The 24,080-nt window shown below is 39.8% G+C and overlaps 1 protein-coding gene across 2 annotated transcripts in view; it reads right to left on the reverse strand.

The window, feature by feature from the left end:
* LOC133952181 (seizure protein 6 homolog) overlaps positions 1-24,080 on the reverse strand; it is a 162,974-nt gene that overhangs the window by 32,080 nt on the left and 106,814 nt on the right. For both annotated transcript variants that reach the window (XM_062386517.1, XM_062386516.1), the window contains 3 exons: positions 22,064-22,253; positions 4,563-4,748; positions 2,133-2,301 (listed from right to left, as the gene is read on the reverse strand). In XM_062386517.1, coding sequence (XP_062242501.1) covers positions 2,133-2,301; positions 4,563-4,748; positions 22,064-22,253 — 545 coding nt within the window. The remainder of the gene's footprint in view (positions 1-2,132; positions 2,302-4,562; positions 4,749-22,063; positions 22,254-24,080) is intronic.

Here is a 24,080-nt window from a genome sequence, read left to right on the forward strand (position 1 = left end):
TGCTTGGCTTTACTGTTGACAATTGTAGTTATTCTGCAAACTATTTAAAAAGTTGCACTCATCGATGTCACATCCCGCTTCAGCACAACTTTTGTTGTTAAGGACATAGGTCTCTAAGGTTTGATTGTATTCTACACCTAAGCTCCACCCCACTATGCCACTTTTTCCAGTTTTATCAAGTAAAACTACTCATCAAGACTAGAAAAGCTCTATAAACATGGTCATGATTAATGTCAGGTCCTTCTCATGTCTGTGTGATCACCAGAGAAGATACATTGACAGCTGAGGTACACTCATAGACTGCAGTAAATAGCTCTCAGTGACGCTTTTCACCATGTCAACCAGGCAGCGCTGATAATGCTGGAGGATGTCATTAAAATTGTGAATGAGGCTCATAGGACTTCACAAATGAGACACAGCTGTATCCATAGAGCACCAGGAGCACATGGGGATTGAACCTAGGATTAGAGGACACCCCACTCTTCCTCCTGAGCCACAGCTGCCCACTTCAACTTTACTCCACTGGGCAGAGTGGAAAAAGCTGCGAACTCAAACGGATGCAGAACTAAAAGGAAGGAATGTTTCCCCTTACTCCAGAGTTCAGTTAGAGGAAAATATGATTAGTAACTTGGTGCATTTACTCTTGGAGCCAGAATTCCATCAAAAATATCAGGGATGATGGTGTTTTTCCGTTATGTTTATCTGATCAAACTTTCACTTCTAAAGTCATTGAGGCAGATTGTAAAGAGAAGCCAAAACATCAGATGGTTAACAAGAAATCACTGACATAAGGAGACAGCCCGTGCCAGCTCTCTGTCTTCACAAAACTTCCTGATCTTTTTCAGTTTCCTCAGAGCTGCCCAGATGTCTCCTCATATCTGAGCTCTACACTTGTAGCAGGAGCAGTTATGGGCTGGTATACAAACTGGATTATTCAGCTAATTTCGCCCCTGTGGTATCTCTTCTCAGTCCTCTCTAGTGACAGCCCCGTGCTGCTAAAATGACACAGCAGTCATTGCCATGAGCTCACAGCCAGTAGTCATTAAATGCCCCCCCCACACAGAAAACGTTCACTGCAGATAATTTTCAAGAGTTCATTTTCTTAGCTTCTATTATATTTGTCAGTGTGTAAATCTTTAAACCTGCTATAACTGACTGGTATCATATATATATCATCACCTTTTCCCGTATGGCGAACTTCTGTCCAAACAATTTACACGTCTAATAGGTTCACAGCAACATTATCATTCACATCATGTTGTATTTAGCAAACTAGAAAGCTAAAGTGCACAGTTCGGTCTCTTACAGCTCTCTTTTTGCTCTCCATTAATTCCTGGAGGGAACATCAGCTGCTAAATGCTCGACTATTTTCAGTCGTTAGTTTCTCACGGTCTCTCTGCCATTTGGCGCCGAGCAGGTGTGGAGTGCGTTTTTCAGAGCTAAACAGTGAGGTGAAACTCCAGCACTCTGAAAATCTGAAGAGCTCTAGATTCAGGTGATAATTCACTTGTTGGTCCAGCACAACGAGAGACCCTTTTCACATTGCCATTTGTTACATTGTTATTATAGAATTCAACTTTCAGCGACTTTTATTCAAATCAATCTTTATTTCAATTTGTTCAGTCAGCGAGACTGCTAGTGAGATTCTACTAAGTAGTAGACGAGAACCACCATGTTCACATATTGACTGCTAAACCGAAGCTCCCCCCTAATTGGTTATTTAAATAAAAAACATAATTCACCTATTAGAAAATAGAAACACAATGTGGACACAATATGTACTTTCTGTTGCAAATACTAGAGATGTGTCATTTGAGCAGATTTTCATTTCAAATTCTGTTGACTTTAATCCTGTATATTTAGGCTTTGATTGCAACATCCTCGCGTTTCATCAATGTTTTTCTAGATATTTTGCATATCTCATGTCACATTGATGGTCTTTTAAGATGTACTTTTATATCTTTTAAATGTTTTGAGGGTCTTTTGTGATAAAAGTTTGATAAAAGCAAATACATTTTGGTGCACAGTCTTACACATGTTTTATGTTTACATGGGGCGACAATGTCAACCAAGGCCAAATTGGCTCATTATGTCCAAACCGTCCTTGTGTAAAAACTCAACGTCCTGCTTACCGATCGTCATCCTCGGCCAGTGCCACCTTCTCAAAGTGAATGTGAAGTCTTTGGGCCTCTGGAGCCTCCAGCAGCCAGTGGCACGTCAGGTTGTTGCTGTAGTTGCTGGGAAAACCAGGAGAGATGATCCGACCCACTGTGACGTTCGTGATCACACCACCACAGGCAGCTGAGAGAGCAGGAGGAGACGCAGAACATCTATTTTAACGAAACTGAATGTCAAACACATATTCACAAGCTGGTGCTGAGACCATCGTGCCCCTATTAACCTGCTGATAACAGGTTCACCTCATCTGCCTGGATGAAACTCTTAAGTCAGTTTAGACAAAGAGGAGGTGACTTGGTTGCTCCACGCTGTTCCTTGTTCTGTTTAGATTCACCTGTCATTCACTTTTATGCTGCTGTCTCTCAAGTGCTGTTGACTTTCTGTCAGCACTTCCTGCACCTGTTTCACAAAGAAGGGCCTACTGGGAACAGTGGAGTCTTTCAGCTGCAGAGAGGCTTTAATACAGAATGCTTGTGCAGGAAGTGTTGCAACAGTAACAAAAATGACAAAATGAAAGAAATTAGAACTAAATTGTGAAGAGAGAGAGTATTTGTGTTTATAAAATGGATTCTGACACTTTCGTCATACAGATGGAATTTCTGTGGAAATGTAGAATTCTATGTAGCAGGATAAGAGGATTGTCAAGTTTATGTGTGAGTCAGCGTGTGTGCTATAATTTGTTAGACAGTGAATCTCAATGAAAGTAGGAACAAAGATGAAAATGAAAATGAATCTACACAAAATAACTGTTTACTTTTCATTGAGAAAACCAATAAGCAAGGTGAGAAATAAAAGAGATAGGATTGGATTTATTAACACATACAGAAAATCTATTTGCAGCTATAGAAAGGTGTGTGTCTGTGTGTGCGTGTGTGTGTGTGTGTGTGGGTGTGCGTGTGTGTGTTTGTGTGTGCGTGTTTGTGTCTGTCCCAGCTGATCAGGTCAAGGTTACTCGTGCAGACAAAGCTTAATTAAAGCGGAGCAGGAAGAGTAAACCCAGTGGCATCTTGCCCAGATTTCAGTAATCACACCTCAATACACCTTCTTTATGCTCTGACGCCCACACAAATACATACACACAAACAAATACACACACACACACACGCACATACACAATCAAGATGGCAAAGATACAGATGCACAGCCACACAAACCCCCTCTTAGAAATGGCTCTCAGAGGCTTATTTCCTGTGCTGCGAATCAGAGTTGATCCGAGTGGTCAGGAGCAAAATTGTCACTTATTATTCATCAGCCAGCCCCATCAGAGCAGATAAAGTAAAAAAAAAACATTCATCATCCACACAGTCCTGTGGGAGTCCAGGTCTGTCTATCTCTATGGTTGTCATGCAAAAGGACTAGAAGGTCCAATAGATAACTCTTGGCTGCTAAAAAAAGAAAATAAACAAAGACACAGAAAGACAAAAAACAAAATAAAATACTATTGATGGGAATTGTGCGGAAAGCTGGCATAGAGGGGCTGGAACACAGAAAACAGTTTAAATGAGAAATGCAATATTGAAATGAGCAGAAGAAGCCCTTCAGGTCTGAACAAAAACAGATGTCCAAGGCTCCATGCTCAGGCTTACTAACAACAAAATGACACAACAGTAGTGTGCTATGCTCAAATATGGTACGTAATGTTAACAATCACTAATATATTTTTTTAAAGTCTCCACTTCATAATATTTTTTTTTACTTTTTTGTATCATTACTTTACATTACATTACATAACAAATGATTTAGCTTACGCTTTTATCCATAGCAATTTACAAAAAAGCAGAACCACAAGTGCTAAGTGTCAGGGTCCATATATAAGAGCAACTAAACTCAATGAGTTATTATTATTTATTTTTTATCAAACATAAACACCAGAGTTGACATCATCATCTTCTTAACCAAGTTAAAATAATACAATACAAAATTAGCTACTATGAATTATATTTACTACAAATTTTTATAATACTACTATTATGCTATTGTTACATCTATTGTAATTTCTAAAATAATGCATATTGGAATAAGAAATCAATCTAAAAAATATGAAATATTACAATTAATATAATATATAAATTTATATTACAAATAGTTTCATATTTTCAAATTTAGAGTTACATACACTCTAACGCTAGTAGTACTTTAAGAGGTAGTTTTTCTCTTATTGTCCTTTTCAATAGTAACGGAAGAGCGATAAAACAAGGAGAATTATGACTGTGAAAATGATATCGTAGAAAAATGACAGACAAGTGAGATAAAAAAAATCAATAACCTGTGGAGCAAAATTGAAATTATTTCAAATAGTCTCGGTGTTTAGTTTCTCGTCTTTCATAACTGTGGAAATCAAGGGTCAGCTCTGATCGTTTTCCCCCAGGCTGTGGTGACCTTACCTAGGCAGTGTGGTTCCTTGCCACTCCAGTAGGGGGTGCTCGCATTGCGGCAGGTCAGCACACTGGTGCCTTGCAGCTGGTAACCAGTCAGGCAGGAGAAGAAAGCCTCCCCTCCAGAATGGAGACTGCTCACTGATACATCTCCGTAAAGAGGCCGCTGGGGGAAGACACAGCTCAACACGAAGACTGCAAGAGACACAGAGAGAAAAGAGCAATGAAAGAGTCAGAGAGGAACGAGACTAACAGCAGAAGACAGACATTGACAAAAAGAGAGACACACCCAAAGAAGAGAGATATTTCAGCAAGAGGAGATGCTGGTTTTTAGAAGCCGAAAGGAACCAGGGAAGTTAGTTAAAGCTTGTTGTTTCTGTCACACCAAAAGAACTTCCTGCCAAACTCCATAAAAATAACCACATTAGCTCGAGTAATGAAATGCTCTAAATCACCACAAATGGGCAAAACCATAACCTTCTCTATTAAGCACATTTACCAATCCAAATTTTGATGGCCTCTGCAGCCAGAGAACATTACTCAAGCAATTTTCAAATGATTCACCCAAATCACTTCTGTGAAAAAATGAAAGGGTAAAAGCTGCATTTTGTGAAGCGGGGCCATTGTCCATCATCAGTGTTTGTTCCACCTCTGAATTTTAAAAAAAGAGAGGAATCAAAGACTTTTAAATGAGAACTGAGTAATGGTCATCTCGCATAATATGCAAAGAAACAGACCGGAATCTAATGAAACAGAATAAAACCTGTACTATAATAGACAGTATAATGCACTGTATCACTATAATAACAGAGTGAAGCCTTATTCTCCACTCTGCTGTTCTCACTCTCCATTTTTAACAAGCCAAGTGTTTTCATTCACTAATTAATTTAAATCTTTGTCATTTCTTTTTCATTAGACGAGCAGGCTGCTCTTAGTGCCTCTCCAAGTTTTCACATTAGATCATTTTCTCTTACACACACCCCACACTTTAGGACCACTTTAGTGAAAGAAAACTTTATTTGCCACTGCATAATTTACATTTGGTGGTATAGCTCTGTTCTGGGGCCTCCCTGCCCTTCCATGTTCATACGTGGACAGACACAGATGGAGAGAACGCACCTCTCCATCCCTGCAGTGTGCTTACATGGAAGCTTAAGCCAGGGGTAGCAGCAGTAAGACCTCAAAAAGTATTATTAAGTATTACTATTATAAAGCTTTCGTTTGTTATGAAAAGGTTTGACCTTGGGTCTGAAGGTGTCGTTAGCGTAACAGATATCTGAAATAGCCAACATGCAATATTTGGGCAACATTACACCAGTTAAGAATATCATTCAAACATATGTATAATCCACATACTTCAACATTAATAAGGCAAATTCAGTAATTTGTTTTGAAAAACGTGGACAATTTAGTCTTCATTGGAGATAAACCAAGTAGGCCAATCTATCCTCAATCAGCACCATAAGTTGTTTCTAAAAAGCTTGGCACACAACATCCAGAAATCAAACAATAACAAAGTTTATCGTAGAACTGTCTGTGAAGGACTTTGTAATGCACAGAGAGAAATAGCATTGAAAAGGACACTTCTCGTGTGAAACAACCAGGACTGGTCCAACTTTGTAAAGTATGAGATCCTTTGACGAAAGCAGGATTGATAAAAAAAAAAACATCAAAATGGTGAATACTGCTGAGGCAGATTGGCACTGTGGAAATGTATGAATGGAGACAACGAGTTACCATGAGTAATTTTCAGACATGACCTCTGGTGGATGTCCACAGAATTGTGTCCGGACTTTCTCCGGGGGTTGCCTTTCACAATCATAAAATGCAGTTGGAAATTCTCAGACCATTTACAAGAGCATGGAAATCTGGAGCTTTCAGGTGAGGGGAGGGGCAGGTGGCAGAGACAGGACATAACATCATGTGTCTTTGTTAACATCACATTGTCACTGGTGTCGGCCTTCGATCACCAAAAGCTCTCTTGACATTGTATGGCACCAGTTTTATTTTGATATATTGGTTGTGTTTTTGTTTTTTGCATCGTTTGCATGTTAGAAGTGTCATCAACACTTTTGTGTTTATGTATCCAGCATCTCCACAGAATGTCTGTAGATCTCTGGAGCTCAGTGCCTGTATGAGCGCAGCTCAGAGTCGAGCTTACATTAACAATTTAAACAGAAACAGGTCAGACTACAGGGAGGTTTTGACTGAAATATGAACAAGATATACTTGTATATATTAAATTAAAATAGAAATATGGCCTTGTACAGTACATGTAATTGCTAAATATAGACCAGGAAGGGGGAGGGGGCATTCCATATTTAGCCTCCATGGCACATCATTTGCATTTCAGAGTATGCTCACCAGGTGAGATAATTTAAACAGAGATACTCGATGAATCGTTTCTAAGGCTGGAATTAAAGTGAGTGTCTGTGCCTGTCAAAGTTTCATGTATGCGTCAATAATTCAACATTTTACAAAGACGTCTGCTTCGACAGAGGTAAATGAAGCAACAAACATCCAGTGGAATGTACACAACATCAACACCACCACAGTAATATCTGGTTTAGCAGTGACCCCCCCGGGAATACCACCTGCTTGATCTGTATGGAAGCATTTCCACCTACACACAAACACAAACACACACTTGTACAAAGGCCTGTTACACCACTGACAATCTGTGAAGAACACATCCTTGCTGGCTCTCAGGTGGCCAGTTAACTAACTGGCTTTTTTTTTTACTGCTGATGAGTTGTTATACCTCAGCCTCCTGGTCCAGGGCCAAACAAAGTAATAATATATTTCTGCTAAAGTCTCTGATCCATCTAAGTGTAATTGTCCTCGTTTTATTGTTAGCCCTCGGATGGCTTGGCAGTTGGGCTGCTATCGATTCTGTCTGCTGGGGACAACTCTGCACCTCAGGATAGGAAATATGTAGGGAGATTAAAAAGGCTAATAAATGACAACCTATGACCTCCCCCGCTTCCAACACTGTGTTAGTGCTGAGGGATGGTGCTGGTGCCGTGGTGTCTCCCTGAAACAGTGATAAGAAGAGCAGTGTTGGTCTTTATAGTATTTCTCATTAGGAGCATCATCCCAGGCTAGTGCTGCCGTAGCCGCAGCAGCAGCTGCCGGAGCTGTGTCCTATCACTCCCTAAGCTAGTCATTACCATGGTCCGCTGTAGCTATTAATATCCAAGCCAACCAAAAACTGTGAAACTCACAGGCTCACTGGAGACTAGAAAAGAGATAAAAGAGCCATCATGGTAGCATTGTGGAATCATAACACTGGTGCTTTGCAGAGAGCTTTCACAGAGACAAATTGCTTCGAAGGGTGAAAATGTCTGCTATATTCTACATCACTTTGTCTTGTCTTCTGAGACCTAAAGATCATTTATCACGTTTTGGTTTTAATGGAAGGCTATTGATAAGCCCTGCGTTATTTCTTCTTCCAGACTAATGGGCACACATTGACCTGCAGCTGGAGTCCAGTAGATCGCAGGGATTGTTTGGTTCTTGAGGAGACAAAGACGAGCAGCCAAACATTAAATGATGAAGAGGGAGAGAGCAAATCAAAATAAAATGTAAACATATCCTTAATAAAGTAATGCTACTTGTCCATCAGAACAAAAGTTGGATCTAAGGTTTAACAACAGGATGCTAGGACTGTGTTCTCTGAATATTTCCTGGTTCCTGAGCTTGTCCCTCTCATCCGTCAACTCACCTTCACCTATTTAAACCTAAATTAGTGGGTATACAAGAGTTTTTGAAATTCAGGTAAACCTGCCAAAAAGCAGTGAGCATCTACAGTGCCGGATACAGAAGAGGAAGAAACTGTTTCTGTCACTGCCGATTGGAGCAGGAGTGTTATTAGTTGTTAATAGGTTTTTGACTAATGGGAAAGAGCCTCTGCACTATAGTGTGGAAAAAAGGCGACATTACAGATGCCTGCCCGTCCAACTTATACATAAACATTAATTGCCATATATTTTAAGAAAGAAATAAAAAAATTCTTTTTTTTTATATTTTGCAGATGGTTTACCAAAAATAATGACTTTTTGAGATACGACATTACCCCTTTTGACTTAAGAAAAGCGGTCATAACCAGCAGCTCCTGAGATGACTGCCGCCCAGTGTGTGCCAATACATTATAGACTGGATAGCAGATGTATCCTTTACTACACTGTCAGTGAGTAAAGAAGTCTATTTATGGAGTACTGTGTAAAGATTAATATGTCGAGGGAAATCATGAGAATCCAGCTGGGAAGTTGAGGCCAGACTTCCCAGGACGGGGAAAACATTTGTGTTCTTGCTGACATCGGCATCCCAGCTGGGCACGTTTTTTTATTTTTAGGAAATATAATCAATCGACAGTTACTGCAGCAAAATATACACTTTTGCTCTCTTTAAGTTATTCAACAAATCAAGCTGAATTTATTGTCAACTTCACTTTCTCTGAATTTGTATTAATATATTTGTTTTATAAAAATGATAACGGTGAACGTATAACAACCCCCAAATCACAGACACTGCTTATGTTAAACTGTCAAATAAATATGTATAAGGCATTCAAACTCAGGAATATAACACCTACTTAAACATTGCAAACACTAGTACGGAACCTGCCTTAAATTTCAGAACCAGACCTTAAGCTGCTGACATGACCGTTGGTCTCAAACAGCCCTCTCTATCTGGACATTAGCCTCATTGTGGATCAAGCTGAACAAAGATAACACCCTGTGTGATATATCATATATTTTTTTAACTTTTGGAGTCTCAGGGGTAAAAAGTGTTGCTGCCAGTTCCAATACAACTATAAAATTCATCCATACTGCTCTTGTGCTGTCATCAGAATGTCTGCAAGCCTTGACATTCATATTTGACTCAAACTGTGTCTTTTACACCATATGTTTCGCCTAAAGGTCCTCTGATATCCTCCTCATAGCCGTGTGCACGTTCGCACGCACCCAACGAAAACACAAGCTCTTTTATTCTGTTTGAAGAAGTGGTCACCATTTACTTGAATGATATTGGATTAGGCTCCAATGCTGTTTACCTTTGAGATTCCAAAATTGTTTTGTGCACTCAAACACTTCACCCACCCCTCCGTCGGCATTGTGTTGAGTAGATAATGAGTGAATTTTCTACTGTTCCTTTAAGTAAATAGAACAATGTCTGTAACAGTAAGTTATGAATGTTGGGTTTTTTACATAAATATATTATATTGCTGCCCTTACTGTAAACCCTCAGCTGTTATTATCAGTACTTGCACTTAAGTAGGATGTATTACTGTTTCCTCTGCTGCTGCTGAGCTGCTAAATGAAAACAAGCCCCAGACTTGCCATAAGCGGCTCTCTACAGCTGCTCTGAGGAAATGTTGGCCTCCACCACATATAATCAGGCCTCATGGCCACAGTGTAGATCACAGGGGTAGAGTAATAATTTGAGCTGTTTATTGGTTCCCTGTAGCTGACGGATGTAAATTGAATTTATTTATTTTGTGCTCACATTGTGATATGGCTTTCATGTGGAATGGCTGTGCAGGGATCAAGCTTCATCTCTAATCTCATTTTGTTGCACAGAGCATTTATTTCTGCTGACCATTGACCTCTTATTACTGCGAGGAGCTGAAAAGTCTCCAGAGATTAATGCATTTCGCCGTTCTGTTTTCTGCACTTCGCTGCCCTGCAGCTGTGACAGAGTTTGTGGGCAAAAGTCCCCAGGCTGTTTTCTGAGGGTGTCATGCTTCATTTCTGGCACATATGCTACGATTGTCTGAAAGGGTCAGTTAGGCATTACTATATATGGCTACTAAACTTAATATATACAGTGCATAGAAATAAGAAACATTCCACAAATTCCTTCACCTCAAGGCATATACTCAAAGCTTTAACCTTAGTTTCTGGGTTTTCAGTAAATCCAGCTTGAAGCACCGAAATGAGATTCACAGACGATTCTTCTCAATGAGAATGGTTTGATTCAGACTCAAGAGATGATGATTCTCAATTCAGTTACTCTAATAACAGCACTGAGTCAATGTTCTTTCTCTGCATGCATTCAAGAAGATATCAACACATAGAAAAATAAGACATACATAAGACCTACTACAGATACACTCCTGTTTAGCTCATAATGCACAATAAACTATTGCATCTCCTTATGTGTACCCAGATCTATAGCATAGATAGTATGCAGTCTGCATTATGAATTATTTGATAGAAAAGCCAGACCCTGAATGTCTTTGAAGGCGATGTCCGTAAATTTTGAAAAACAAATCCACTGGACAATAAGACATCAGAACAACAATTAAACATCAGAAGTAGCATATGATACCGTAACTTTCAACTAATGAGCAAACTTAAAAACACAATAAAAGAGTAGCTAGGAGTGGGAGACAACACCTTAAAAGGAGGTGGACATGATGGGGCTGGTATTTCTGGAAAGGTGAACAAGAGAAGGCTAAAGGCTGACACTTCCCAGCCCCTCCCATCGGCCCTCCAAAACAAATAAAAACTGCCTGACAACTGCCAAAAGCAAACTTTTCCAGGACTCGCTGATTAACTTCTGGCTATTATCTCTGCTTCAGCAGTGTGGGTACGCATGTGCAGTGGGAGTACATCTGCATGCAGGTTAGTTAGAGAAAGGCAGGTATGCCAGCCAATTCTCGCAATCGCTCTAAATCTAGAATAACTTTAAAGCTGCTTTCCGACATGCACTGAACCCTGCATAATCTCCTGAAATTATCCCGAGCAGAACAAATATCAATGCAAATATCATCATATAGAAAGCAATTATCCGAGTCATATGCAGTGGACCGAAGCCCAAGTGAGAAAACAGCAGGAGATTCTCCAGAGCAAGAGAGTGTGTTGATCACAATTCTGAGATATGACGGACGCAATAGTAAAAAAACTAAATATCTCAGGATACTAAAGAGGAGCCATACACGTAGAAGACACTGACAAAGATGTCAACTTGGAAAGACGACGTGATTAGAGAGCTTATGGTGATAAGGTTCGACGCCTTGGTCAATATGTTGTGAGCAAACACAATGTACCAGTGTCCGGCCCCAGAAGTTTGGGCATTACCCAGAGTTCATGTCTGAAAACAGCTTAACAGTGGAAGATAATGCAAGATTAACATGAACTGTGACCAGGGATTTAATGGTTAAGTTGCACTTTAAAAAAAAAGTGAATCTTAAACCTGAATAACTAGGTCTCTTTATATCTTAAGGTATAATCTGTGAATATTTTGTTACACTCGCTAAAGTATTCACACATCCAGGCGACAGAGAGCAACATAAACTCACATTACTTTGGAGTTGTATTTATGTCCAGCTGATGAATTCGAGTTCAATATTCACCTTCTTTTTATGGCCTCCACCAACCCCGGAGAAAAAATGTCTGGCTCTTCAGCTGCTAATTACAACACTTTGTTCGCCAGCTGGTCTCTAACTGTGTGTGTTTGGTGCTGAGCAGTGCAGCGGGCAGGGAGGGTGTCAGAGCAAGTTGGCTGAAACCAGATGCCTGGTGAGAGTGAGAATACAGGGCGGGGGTCCTATTTGTGTGATATTAAACTAGTGGCTATGAATTTGAGAACTCTTGACTATGTCTTGTGAATTTAGGCTTAAGTGTGACAGGAAGTAGAACCTTTTTGTTAGACATATATATGCATAGGATATGATACATACTGCCGCAAAGGCCTTATTGATACCATGAATGAGCCCATAAGTTAATGTTTGGTTCATTCAACATTAAGTAAAATCTAAACTTAGAATTAGAATCAAAAACACATCCCTGAAGAGGATGAAAACAATGTCTTGACCATAACAACCATAGTCTGGCTGGTAGGAAGCTTTATATTGAGTTAGCAGCTCTTTAGTATGGGTTTGCCACTTTCTTTTATAAAACAACCTAGTTTGGACTGCCAAGTAAAATCTTTCCGTACTACAGTAGATACTACATTGATTTCGCTGCTCCAATATAAGATATCAAAATAATCACATTAGTAGTGACACAGCAACTAGATGTATTCAAGGAGGAGTTGACTTTAGATCAGAGGTTGTTTTAAAAAAAAGATGATGCTCCACTTGTGTTCTGTTTCGACTGTATTCCAGACAATTTCTGCTTTGTCCTAATTTCGCTGCGATCTACTGGGAGGGAGTCTTGACAGAGAGAACAGAAGAGAAAAACAAACAGAAAGTTGGAGCAGACCGATAAAAACTGCCCTGAGGAGAATCCACTGGGGCTGCAAACCCTTCTCCCTCTACCCTCAAAAGGCCATCAACTATGATAAATAACCAGTAGGAAAGAGAGGATGAAGGCACAGAAACACCCACGTGGAGATCATACATAAAGCAGAGGACCACAGATGAGCTGATAGAAAAAAGAACGAGGAAAGAAACAAATTGCTGGCAGACTGTGGTCCAATCTACTGTGTGTTGCAGTGAAAACGCAGCTCTCCTCTATTCGCCTCGCTCCCTGGGAGTCAATGAGCCAAGGAGGGGACTTCTAACATACTGTGCAACCCCCACACCCACCCTCTGCCCCGGCAATCCATTTTATTTATGCTTTATTGCAGCAGCATCTCAGCTCAGCGGGGGCCTGTAGCTGAGGGACATGGACATGTTGTTATAGCAAAATCACCCTGCCGTTTGTTTTTCAATTAGCCGAACGTGGCATGGAGCATCGGACCTCCCGCCCTGAGGTAAATCACCCGGTAGTAGCTAGCACTGTCCTCTGAAGGCCAGGTGCTTTATAGGCCAGTGAAGGGACATATGGAGCTTGTAATGACAGGGACGGGAAGACTCTCTTGGGGTGAACCAGCGGTAGCTGATGACACATCCTTGCTGCAGCCCAACATACACAATCCCCACAAGGGCAGTGACTTTAATTGCTGTATATTGCTTCTCTTTGGGGCCTGCGAGTATAAGAATGGCAACGTCAGAATTTCTGTCAGTCCAGCAAGACTTTTCTACAACATCCAGCCAGATTTCCATTGGAGCTTGAATGTATACTCCTTTCACTCCCTAGTTAATATTAAGAGCTTCTTTCTACTATAAGTCTAGTCTTTTCCCCTTCAACTCAACATCCCTTGCCCTTTTAAATCAGTAGAAGGCTTTTAATGTGAAATGCAAGTACATGCTATGATGACTTAATAGTTTGACAGTGATAGAAAAAAAGGATTAACAAAAATTGTATATCTGTTAAAACGTCAGAGGGGCAGAGTGGGTGAGGATGATTGTCATGATATGGTCGGTTCGATCAAAACACAAATAGCTGTCAAGATTATGCAGAATGTGTATCTTTCAAAGAGAAACTCATTATTGTTTTTCTTTTTAAGTGAAAGTCGAGCCAGTGTTGGTAGTTTGTGAGGACGAGCTTGCATTAATGAAATACTAATGTGAGCTTCATTACAGCAGGAATCATGCAGCTAAAGTGGATGAGCTACAAGGACCAATGCTTTTGTGGTATGGTATCCACCAAGAAACTTTCTGAAGACATATTTTGACAGAGACAATGTTGGGCACACACTTTTACTTTTTTGTTTGGTCAGTTGAACCATCCACTGACATGGCTAAAACCACCTGTGCGTAGCATCATCATCATCACTACCATCTGGCATCCGACACCCCACCAAAGAGAAGCAACTCACATTATAGAGGTGAGTGTGATATCGAATTTGGACATTGAGTTGACTTACCAAAGTAAAGCATCACATTTTAGGGTTGGTTGTGGTAGCACAGGGAAGCTGGGGTTAGCACTTTTGCCTCACAGCTTAACTGTTCTGGGTTCACTTTTGTGTGTGGAGTTTGTACCTTTTCCCCGAGTTTATCTGGGCACTTCAACTTCCTCCCACTTTTCAAAGACATTGTCCGTAGGGGTAAATGTGGTGATGGACTGGTGACCTCTCTGGGTTGGAGCTGACCTCTTGCCCAATGTCAGCAGTGATTAGCTTCAGGCCCCCTCTGGAATGAATGGGTAGGTCGGTTGTATTTTAGCATTTCTTACATACATGTGAAAAATGTGGGATGTAGTAAATGAAACGAAAGTTTGCATAAATGGCTATTGAAACTACTTTGAACATGCTTATTGAGAGTAAATTGGGTCTTCGAGAGAGAAGGCAGCCAGAAATTTTTGACTTATCAACATTTCAATGACTTCATTACAATGAGAACCACGTCAACACAGCAGGATAGGGAACACTGCAGTAAATTAAATAGTCACGTTGCAGGAGCATCAGAGAACATAAAGACCACTGTTTTTCTGACCCTTCTGCTTGAATGTGTGATGTCGGGTTTTTGGTGCCAAGCATGCCATGGGTTTAGAGTTTTTTGCTCAAAAAGAACTGCCTGCCTGCTGTGGCACAAAATAAGAACAATGAAGTGAGTGAAGTTGCTAAAGCTCAATAAAGCTGAGAGAAGATTCAGGTGATAATTTTCTGCTGTTTCATCACTTTCACATTGTTATTTAATAAAATCTTATTACAAAGATATTGATTTTAGCCCCTGTAAATCAATGAAAACACTGAAATATGAAATGTTCTTGTGTAGCAGTAGCCTATAGCTGTAGACTTTTAAGTAAACACCTAAATCTAGTATGGTGAATGAGCTTAACAATTTGTTTCAAAATACATCTTTATCATACAATAAAATGTAAAGCTCCATTAGTTTTTGTCTCTCTCCATTGCTTTACAGTCTCACACAAGATTTGTGACAGTGTATGTGATTAACTGCAGCCCCATTGGGCCTGTGTTCATTTGCATCATCAGTGTTGGTTTATAACTCGCTGAAATAGAAGGCACAAAGCAATACAAAACTCTGCACCTCTAGTTGGTGGATTATTTAAAAGGGATACTCCATTGATTTTAAGTTGGAACATCAGTTTATTCATCATGATTAGTGTTGCAGTCTGTGGAAACAACTCTGGGGGAGCTTTGTCTAAGTCCAAGAAATAATAACCCTGATGATGACCTCAGGCTGATCTAAGATGGGGCATGGAGACTACAAACTGCCTGAGCTGGAGGTGGGTCCAAAAAGGAATTGTTTTAATTGCACTTCCCAGCTACAGTACATCGGTGAGTTACTAGCTCTTTTTGGAGTTTAAACCATATGGTTACTCAATTTAGTCAGTTTCCATGGTGATAGATCCACTTATTGCAATTGTGTTGCAACAATATCCAGATACTGCGTAAACACCATCTGTTAAACGAAGACCATGTGATGACACTGACAGCCTAAGAGAAAGACGACAGTGAGTTGGATTTGTTTTATTTAGGTGTTGTTTCTCCTGTCTACAGCAGAGGTTGTAAAAGTGCTTGGAATTAAATAATATCATCTTGCATGTCAGCAGATGAAGCTCCATGACCAGCGAACAAACTGCATCTGCTGGTGGAGACCATGAGATACAGGTGAAAGCTCTGGAAAAAGCTATTAAGGGGACCTTGAGTCGTTAAGTCAAACTGAATGTGTAGAATTTGAAAAACATGGGAAATCGCGATTACAATAAGGGAATAAGAAACATATTGATTTGTATTTTGAAAAATGTTGGAGCTTGACCCCAACTATAGGGGCTTAGAGTACAATTCTGCCACTGCTACTGTAGTTTTTACTATTTTGGTCTGTAAGTCCATTGACTTTGTGGATTGACAATATAGAGAAATATTTAACTCCTCTTATTCTCTGCCAACAAGCTAGTACACACTTGTTTACATAATCTCCTTGTCTATGTACATGATTCAAATTTTGCCATAATACAAAGTAATAGTGCAATCTCAAACATCTCCAGGTATCAGTCCCAGTCATTGAAGAAGCGTGTACCATTTCCTGGACTGTGTCCAGACAGCATTGTATTTTATGGAGCTGTGAAATTTCCTTTCCCTAACAGAGACAAATGACCTATTAGCAGTCTTGAATTTTACATGGACTGATGAAAAATAGATACATCTTTCTCCATGTCTGGATATCAATACAGAAACTGACAGGGGATTCATTTCCGCCTCGCTCATCGAAGCTCATAGAGAATAATTGGGCGTGACAGGCTTTTACAGGACAGGACAGTGTGGGAGGGAAATATCCTTAAGTGATGAGATTCAATTTCACACAATGTCATAACCTCGGCTGTGTCGGATGGTGCTGGGCTTTGAAGTGTTGAATCTGGATGATGGGATGGTTTACTTTACAGTCACCTCAGGACAGCCAAAAGCTGCACAGATTTTTTGGTATTATGTGACTCATCTTAACCATGTCAAGGTGAGGTGAAACATTAGATCTCAACTTTTATTGATGACTTAAGTTGAATGTGTCATCATGTTAAGAAAGCAAAGAAATGCATTTTTCTTCTGAGAGAATCAGAATCAGGTCTGGAATGGAGGAAAACGATCATGGTGAATTTCATCTAGATAATTCGATTATATGCAAAAATACAGCACTAATGAACTGTGCTGTAAAATGAACCCCTTTGGGCAGCACAGTTCGAACTGTGACATTTCTAACTGCCTAAAGCTGTGAACAGACACATACAGAGAGGTCCATGAAGAAAACCTGCTTTAAAGCACCTGAAGTGGATCAGCTTTCAGCAGGACAATGACCTGAAGTGTAAACCCAAGACAACGCTGCTCTTGCTTTCGGACTAGTCTCTGACTGCCACTGAGTGGCCAATCCAAAGCTCAGACTTCTACCCATTCTATCAAGCTTTGGAGGATGGGAGGAGAGGACAATCTGCATGGATACAGATGTTAAACGTTTGTAGGGAAATTACCAATACGACTTATAGGTGTAATTGCTGCCAAAGGGGCTTCAACCATGGTCTGAATTATGGTACTGGACACATTATGTAAGTTAGATATTTTATTATCTTACAAATATTCAGGAAACATGTTTGCAATTTTTTATGTGCTACTGAATTAGATCAATAGGAAAATATTTATCCATTAACAATTAAATTGTTAAACTCAATCTGAAGAATTGTGAATCTTTTCCTAAGCCACTGTATTTAGATTTGATTCACATTTCCTTTGTCCAGTACTTCGTTCATGAAACAGCAACATATCAAGGACAGAATGACTGTTAAACCATGATAGTGTTAAATCTCAAGTTCAATATGTCCTTTTCTATGAAAATCACACACGTCATCATCATTCTTTTGCAACTGTAGATGCTAAAATACAAAGCCTATAAATAACAGCAGCTCCATGACTGTTGTCAACTCTTGTTCTTCTGTGTTCTATCAAATAAATTTAGATCAATAGTCCTGTCCAACCCTGGAAGAAAGTGTGGATTATGAAGAGGTTAATTCCCCAAGTAACCCATCTCCTAAGACCCTTGGCGTTCAGCGACCATGAACCTAAGCTGCTTAACAACCCATAGCATCCACTGCCTAGGTCTTTGATTTAGGCCTACCCAGAACCCAAGCTGGACCCAACTGACCTTAAACGTATTCCTGAGTCTGTTCCTGAGTCGCCCATTCCAAAGTTGGTCACGGGTCTGTTGCTGAGCCGACTTACATCAACAATGCTCCTGATTTCTGATTCGACCAGCCCAGCCAGGAACTTTTCTAACCATAAATCTGGTATACCGACAGTAGTCCTGTCTGTACTTATATGGGTCTGAGCCAACATTCTGCATGTTCCTTTGTTAGGGGTCTTGCCCAATGTTCTGAGTCAGCTGACCCAGCTAAAGTCCTGTCTGTTCCTAAGTCAGGGGACTTGCCAACTTCTTGCCTTTTTCCAGAGTCAGCCTTCCCAGCTGAGGTCTTGCCAAGTCCTGAGGTTTTCAGTTTAGTATTCCTGATCTCCAGTCATTGACCATGTCCAGTCTCGTCATAAATGCCTGATGTTCCAGTTTTCAGCCTCTGCCAAGTTCAAGTTTGTTTGTTGGCCTGTCCAGCTCCCTGTCCCTGGCTATCTAATCTAGTATCATTCTCTGCCTACAGTGGACACCTGCCTTCATCAATTGTCTTCTGCTTTGCCACCAACTACACCTGTGAGGGGAGGAATTTGAAAACCAAATTTATTTGGAGTAATGTAAACACCTCGGCAACTAAACAATAAAGAGATCAGCCCCAACGTATTTTGTATGCTTGACAGACTCCATTGAATGCCTGCTTATTTGTGTGTGCTGTAAGTCATGGTAATTGCTCATATTGCAGTATTTTGATGCAACTATTTAACTCCCCTCGATGATTGATTAATGGAAAAATCCTGTAGCAATTACATCTTCATAATGACTAAAAGAATACATGGCCTTTAAATTAATTCGTCAGCATGTCAATGGTTCATAATTATCTAAGGAACAGAATGAACTAGCCCTTCTTGTGCTCATCGTTTAGCTAAATATCCTTGCACTACTACAGTAATGCAATAGTCAGATGGAGGATTGCAATACAATTACAATACAAAGTGTTTTCAATCAAGTATTTAGATGAAGCATGCAGGTCTTAAATTAAATTTCCATAATCTAATTCAAACGTATTGTATTCTAATTAGGGTTCACTGAGGGGTTTTTAGCTAAGATTCTGACCATAATAATTCACTCAACGCACTCTACATTACACAGATTGGCCATTCACCTATTCACACACCCATTCATACAGCGTGTCTAGGGGCAGCACTTTTCTTTTATGAGGGGCCATTTGGGGTTCAGCTTCAGTATGCAAATAGGGAAGACTGAGATCAAGCCACCGGCCTTCTGTTTGGAGGACAACCCCTCTACCCCTCAGCCACAGTTACTGCCACTTAGTGCCAATGCTTTCTTTCAATATACAACATTATTTCTGTCAAGGACCCTTTGATCATTCAAAGTACACTATGGTCTTTCGTATTAACCTATGGGGTCGGATTTGTGTTATAGACCCTTGAATTAAGTTGCAGATAGCTGCAGCTGTCAAAATCAGTCTTGATTAAATATGAACAAATACATTAAATCATGCACACAATTTTCTCAAATAGAATTTCATTCTGCAAAACTATACTGTCTCAATAATTTATTTCACTCTTATTACTATTTGTCCAGGTGTCCGTTGAATTTACGACATGCAAATCAATCTAATTTAAGTGACTTTTGTTGAACACAGAAGCCATGCTTTGCAATTACAGAACAACAACAACAAAGTAAACAGATTTCTCCTTTAATTCTCAAGACTATTGAGTGAAGTACTTTAAATACATCATCATCACCAATGGAATATATTTTGATATATTATATTATATTATATATTTTCATATATATGATGGACACTTGTATTTTTAACAATTAACCAGAAGTATTTTACCACACACCACATTTGATATTCATCTTTCAGGTCTAACATGTATATTCCAATGAGACAACAACAGTGATGAAGGTAGGACAGTCTAGGCTAGCTCTACAGGTAGTTAAGTTAACTTTGTGTTTTCCAAACCATCAACAGAGAGCATAGGTTAAACAATTCCATCATGATATATGTTATTAACCTATGCCTACATTAGGCCGGAAAGATATGGCATATACCTGACCCAGCTCAGTAAAACCCCTATGTGTATTCATCGATGATAACTTTTAATTTGTCAGAAAAGGTTTGTATTAATCTTACTCTGAATGTTGTATATTTTCAATTTAACGTAATCAGCTGATCACTCAATTGTCATAACTCACAATCCGTAACTGAATTAGTGCCTCTACTAACAGGAGATATGCCACAGATTGGCTGCTAGAAAACAATGTTTAAAAATGACCACTGATAAAGCTTTGATCAGGTATTGGCACAAAAACAACCTGGATGGGTTTTTGGAAAAGATCACAACTAAATACTGAAGGGTAGAAGAGCTTCATTGTCAATTAAAATAATAAAAGCACGATTGATTACACAACTGTGGTCATGGTTGAAAGAACCACTGACTGTCTGTTTGTCGATAACCCCTTCCACCCTGAAGTTCTCCCTACAGGGACTTTGAGGCTTTATAGCCATGTCACCTGACCCTCTTTTGCCCCATTATATTTACTACAGTCACAACATGGCATAATGGTACACAATAGGTCACAGTACAATGAAGCATGACTCTGGGTTGTAATGAGCTGCACACATAAACAACCTATGAGATTAATTTTTATGGGAAAAAAATCTCTCTTTGCCTAGTAAAAGTGTTTTTAGCCACAGAAAATAGAAAATTGACTTCTCTGGGTCATGCATTGTAAATCACCTCACACACTTAAATGAAGCTATACTGTGAGATTCCTTTTGCCTGCCTTCATATACGGTGTATAGTGGCTTGCTGACGAGTGAGAAGATTGGCTGGGGATGTGGTTAGAATTTCCAGGAGGCTGTTTTATACATGTCAGAAATTATATATTGAAAATTCAGCAATGAGTACAATTGTATGTCTATGGTGCCTGTCTCTCATTCTCCTCCACTGCTGCCTGGACTGCACTTTCCTTTCTCTGCCTGGGAACAATAAGTGGCAAAAGCAACTCAATGTGATGAATCCTATCTCTCCCAACACATGCACTCCTTCACTGCTCAAGCTGTTCACATTGAATGTATTGATCAGTAACCTTTGTTTCAGTGTTTCAGACAAAAAAGCCAGGCCGGGAAGAAAAGCTTCTGGAGGGGTTTGAATTGTGAAGCACAGAATGGAGTATTTCTGTGGTGCAAATCTGTGGACAGTTTTAGCCCAAAGTGTGGGAGCAGTAACTTGCAGATGAACCAATGCGTCAGTGCAAATTCAAATATGGAAGAAGGCACAGGAGGGATGAGCAAGCAACCGTACAAATGATTATTAATAGTTTAAAGGTCCTACTAACTGCTAAGTTTTCGCTGCTGCTGGACGTGATGATGATGGTCGCTTGCCAAGAGCGTTTTTCAAAGACACAAGTTTATAAAATACCCTCTGAGCAGTGCTGCTTCTCCAGGACAGACTGGATGCTACAGTCAGGGCATGTTAATGCCCTGACGTCTTCTACTACTGCAGATTATGACAATATTTAGAATTTGAAAGGGGTCCTATTAATAGCATATTATATTCTAATGGACTGAAGAATTGAACTGTTTGGTCTTTTCCATCGATAAAAGACCAAACAGTGGTTATGCTATTTACCGGGATAGGAGTCTTCAATCAATCTTGAACTATGATCTTTAAACAATCATAAATCTGGCCCTCATACAACATGATTATTTAAATGTTATCTGGTCCAGGACACGTCTCTATATTTCTCTTTCTCAGAACCATGATATATGTAGCAATCTTCCTATTTCTTACGGGTATGTGTTTTATGATCTCTCAGGTCGTTTCTCAGGGAGAGATAGTGTCACAAGCAGCTTTTTATTATCAGCTTTTCAAGTGATTGTTGCTGTGACCTACTTTTAGTTCTTTAATGTCTGTGTTGGATCTCTGTTTTATTGTATATTGTCCAGTTCATTTGCAACCATTTAACTCAGAGATTGCCAGGTTTTAACGCAATCAGCTGATGCTGAGGGACAAAAATATCCCATTTAGAGATACAGCATTTTGGTGGAATCTGTTGTGTAGTTCAGACTTACATTGGTATCTGAGCAGGACGGATCCGGCCTGGGAGCTCTGGCTGTGGAAGCGAATGGAGATTTGATTGCTGTGGCTCCGTACCACCAACCCCCTCATTAGAATGGACTCGTTGGCCAGCATGGTGTTCTCCCCATAGCCCACGTCTTCCAACACCACCTTGTCGCCCTCAGACAGATTCACATTCATCACCTGACAGAACACAAACAGATTTGAAACTTTATATATGATATAGGCACACAACAAAATAATGAACACGATTCTGGGATTTAGAGTCGCTCAGTACTAGAAGCAGCTGAGGTAGCAATCTTTTCTTTTGAAAAAGCTACAAGTTTATTGAGTCAGTCACTAGGATCTTATTAGAGGCTTTCTACTTTTGATGTTCAAGAAAACTATACGTTTTCCATCAACAGAGGAGGACGTTTAGATGTGACTTAAACTTGAGGGAAAAGAACAAAGCATTGTTGGTTCTTCACAACGTGTACATTCATTGAGAGCTAGTAAGTAACAATTCTAATTCCTTGTATGCAATTCTTGAGAAAGGAATTAAATATTTTGATTCAGTTTCATGTAGGGACTGTGCAGGTATAAATTGAAATATAAAAAATTACCATATCAGAAAGTCATGCTTTTTACAAACCACATAAACTGAATAGTGAGCTGGCCAAAAAGTTAGCCGGTCCCCGCCTGCCACCATGCATATGTAAATTGTATGTAGATTTCACTATTTACATAATGTGTATTTGTAGTCATGGCCATTCACATGAAAAATTAACCCAGCTCACTCAGCAGTTCCCCACATTATTCTGGATACCTTCAATAGGGGCATAAAGGCTGTGCACAGAGTTTGTCCATTCAAAGTGCCAGCCATTATTGCTGCCATTAACCGGTGCGGCTGCACAGAGAGAGTTTTTCTAATTTCAGATCAGATAATGAAATGCTCCTCTTGTGAGAAGGGCGTCAGGGCACAGGAGTGTCAGCCATCACGGATTCATTTCACATCTGAAGCTATTTGCACTTATACAGTTTGGGATGAAGGAGTTATTACTTGCACAGTTCAAGGGCCTGTTTCCGCTAGGTGGGGATAGAAAACACTCAGGTAGAGTGAAGAATGTCGACCTGAGTGACACTCTGTGTAGCTGACCATGACCTTTGTGATGGTCAAGTGATTCAAGGGTAGTGCAGTAAATGACAGACTGTTTTATCACGAACATCTCAGCATGTTTACAAATGTGGAAAAAGCCAAAGGACAATCTGGAGCTCAGTGATTACACAGCAAAAAGGCCTGGTAATTGTCAGCTTGTCTCCTTCACTGACAGCGTGTCTGCTGACGAATGTTGCTTTTATCTGCTTCTATCACAGCAAGTGCATCTTTATTCAGGCGTTAAAAGGTACAAGGCTTCTTGTCTTCACATGGTCCTCCATAGATCATATCATGCGAATCCTATCTCACCAAGCAGGGAGATTAATCCACAGCCCTCTGCTGAATGACACTTAACTGTGTGCTTGTATTATGAAAATATCCAAATCCGACTTCAGAGTGTTTCTAGGGGTGAACATTGGGAATATATATACCATAAAAATAGGGGGAAAAACAGTATGGTCTAATTTAGAATATTACTGACTTATTATCTATCACTATCTGTGTTGAATATGATAAATAGCAGTGGTGTTCAAAATCAAGCTGTTATTCTGCTCCTCAAAAATATATGCTTCGAAGTTTTTTCCCATTCAACAAAATCTCCTTTTGGCCGTAAAATGACTTGAATGTCACTGTACACCTTTGCCTCATAAAGTATTCATGGTCTTATGAATATGCAAATTGACCCAATCTTTATCCCCACCCACCCTCAGCTGCTCGTCTGCAGCTCTGATTCAAATCTCTGCTAGTTTTTTTGTGTTGCTACTGTACACTACACAACATGTTAAAAGTGTGTTAAGTCGCCTATAATGTCTATGTATAAGAATGATGATATGTTGTATTTCATAGATCACTCTCTACAATGTTCTGTCTGGTCG

This window comes from Platichthys flesus, chromosome 4, assembly GCF_949316205.1.
Source record: "Platichthys flesus chromosome 4, fPlaFle2.1, whole genome shotgun sequence".
NCBI lineage: Eukaryota > Metazoa > Chordata > Actinopteri > Pleuronectiformes > Pleuronectidae > Platichthys > Platichthys flesus.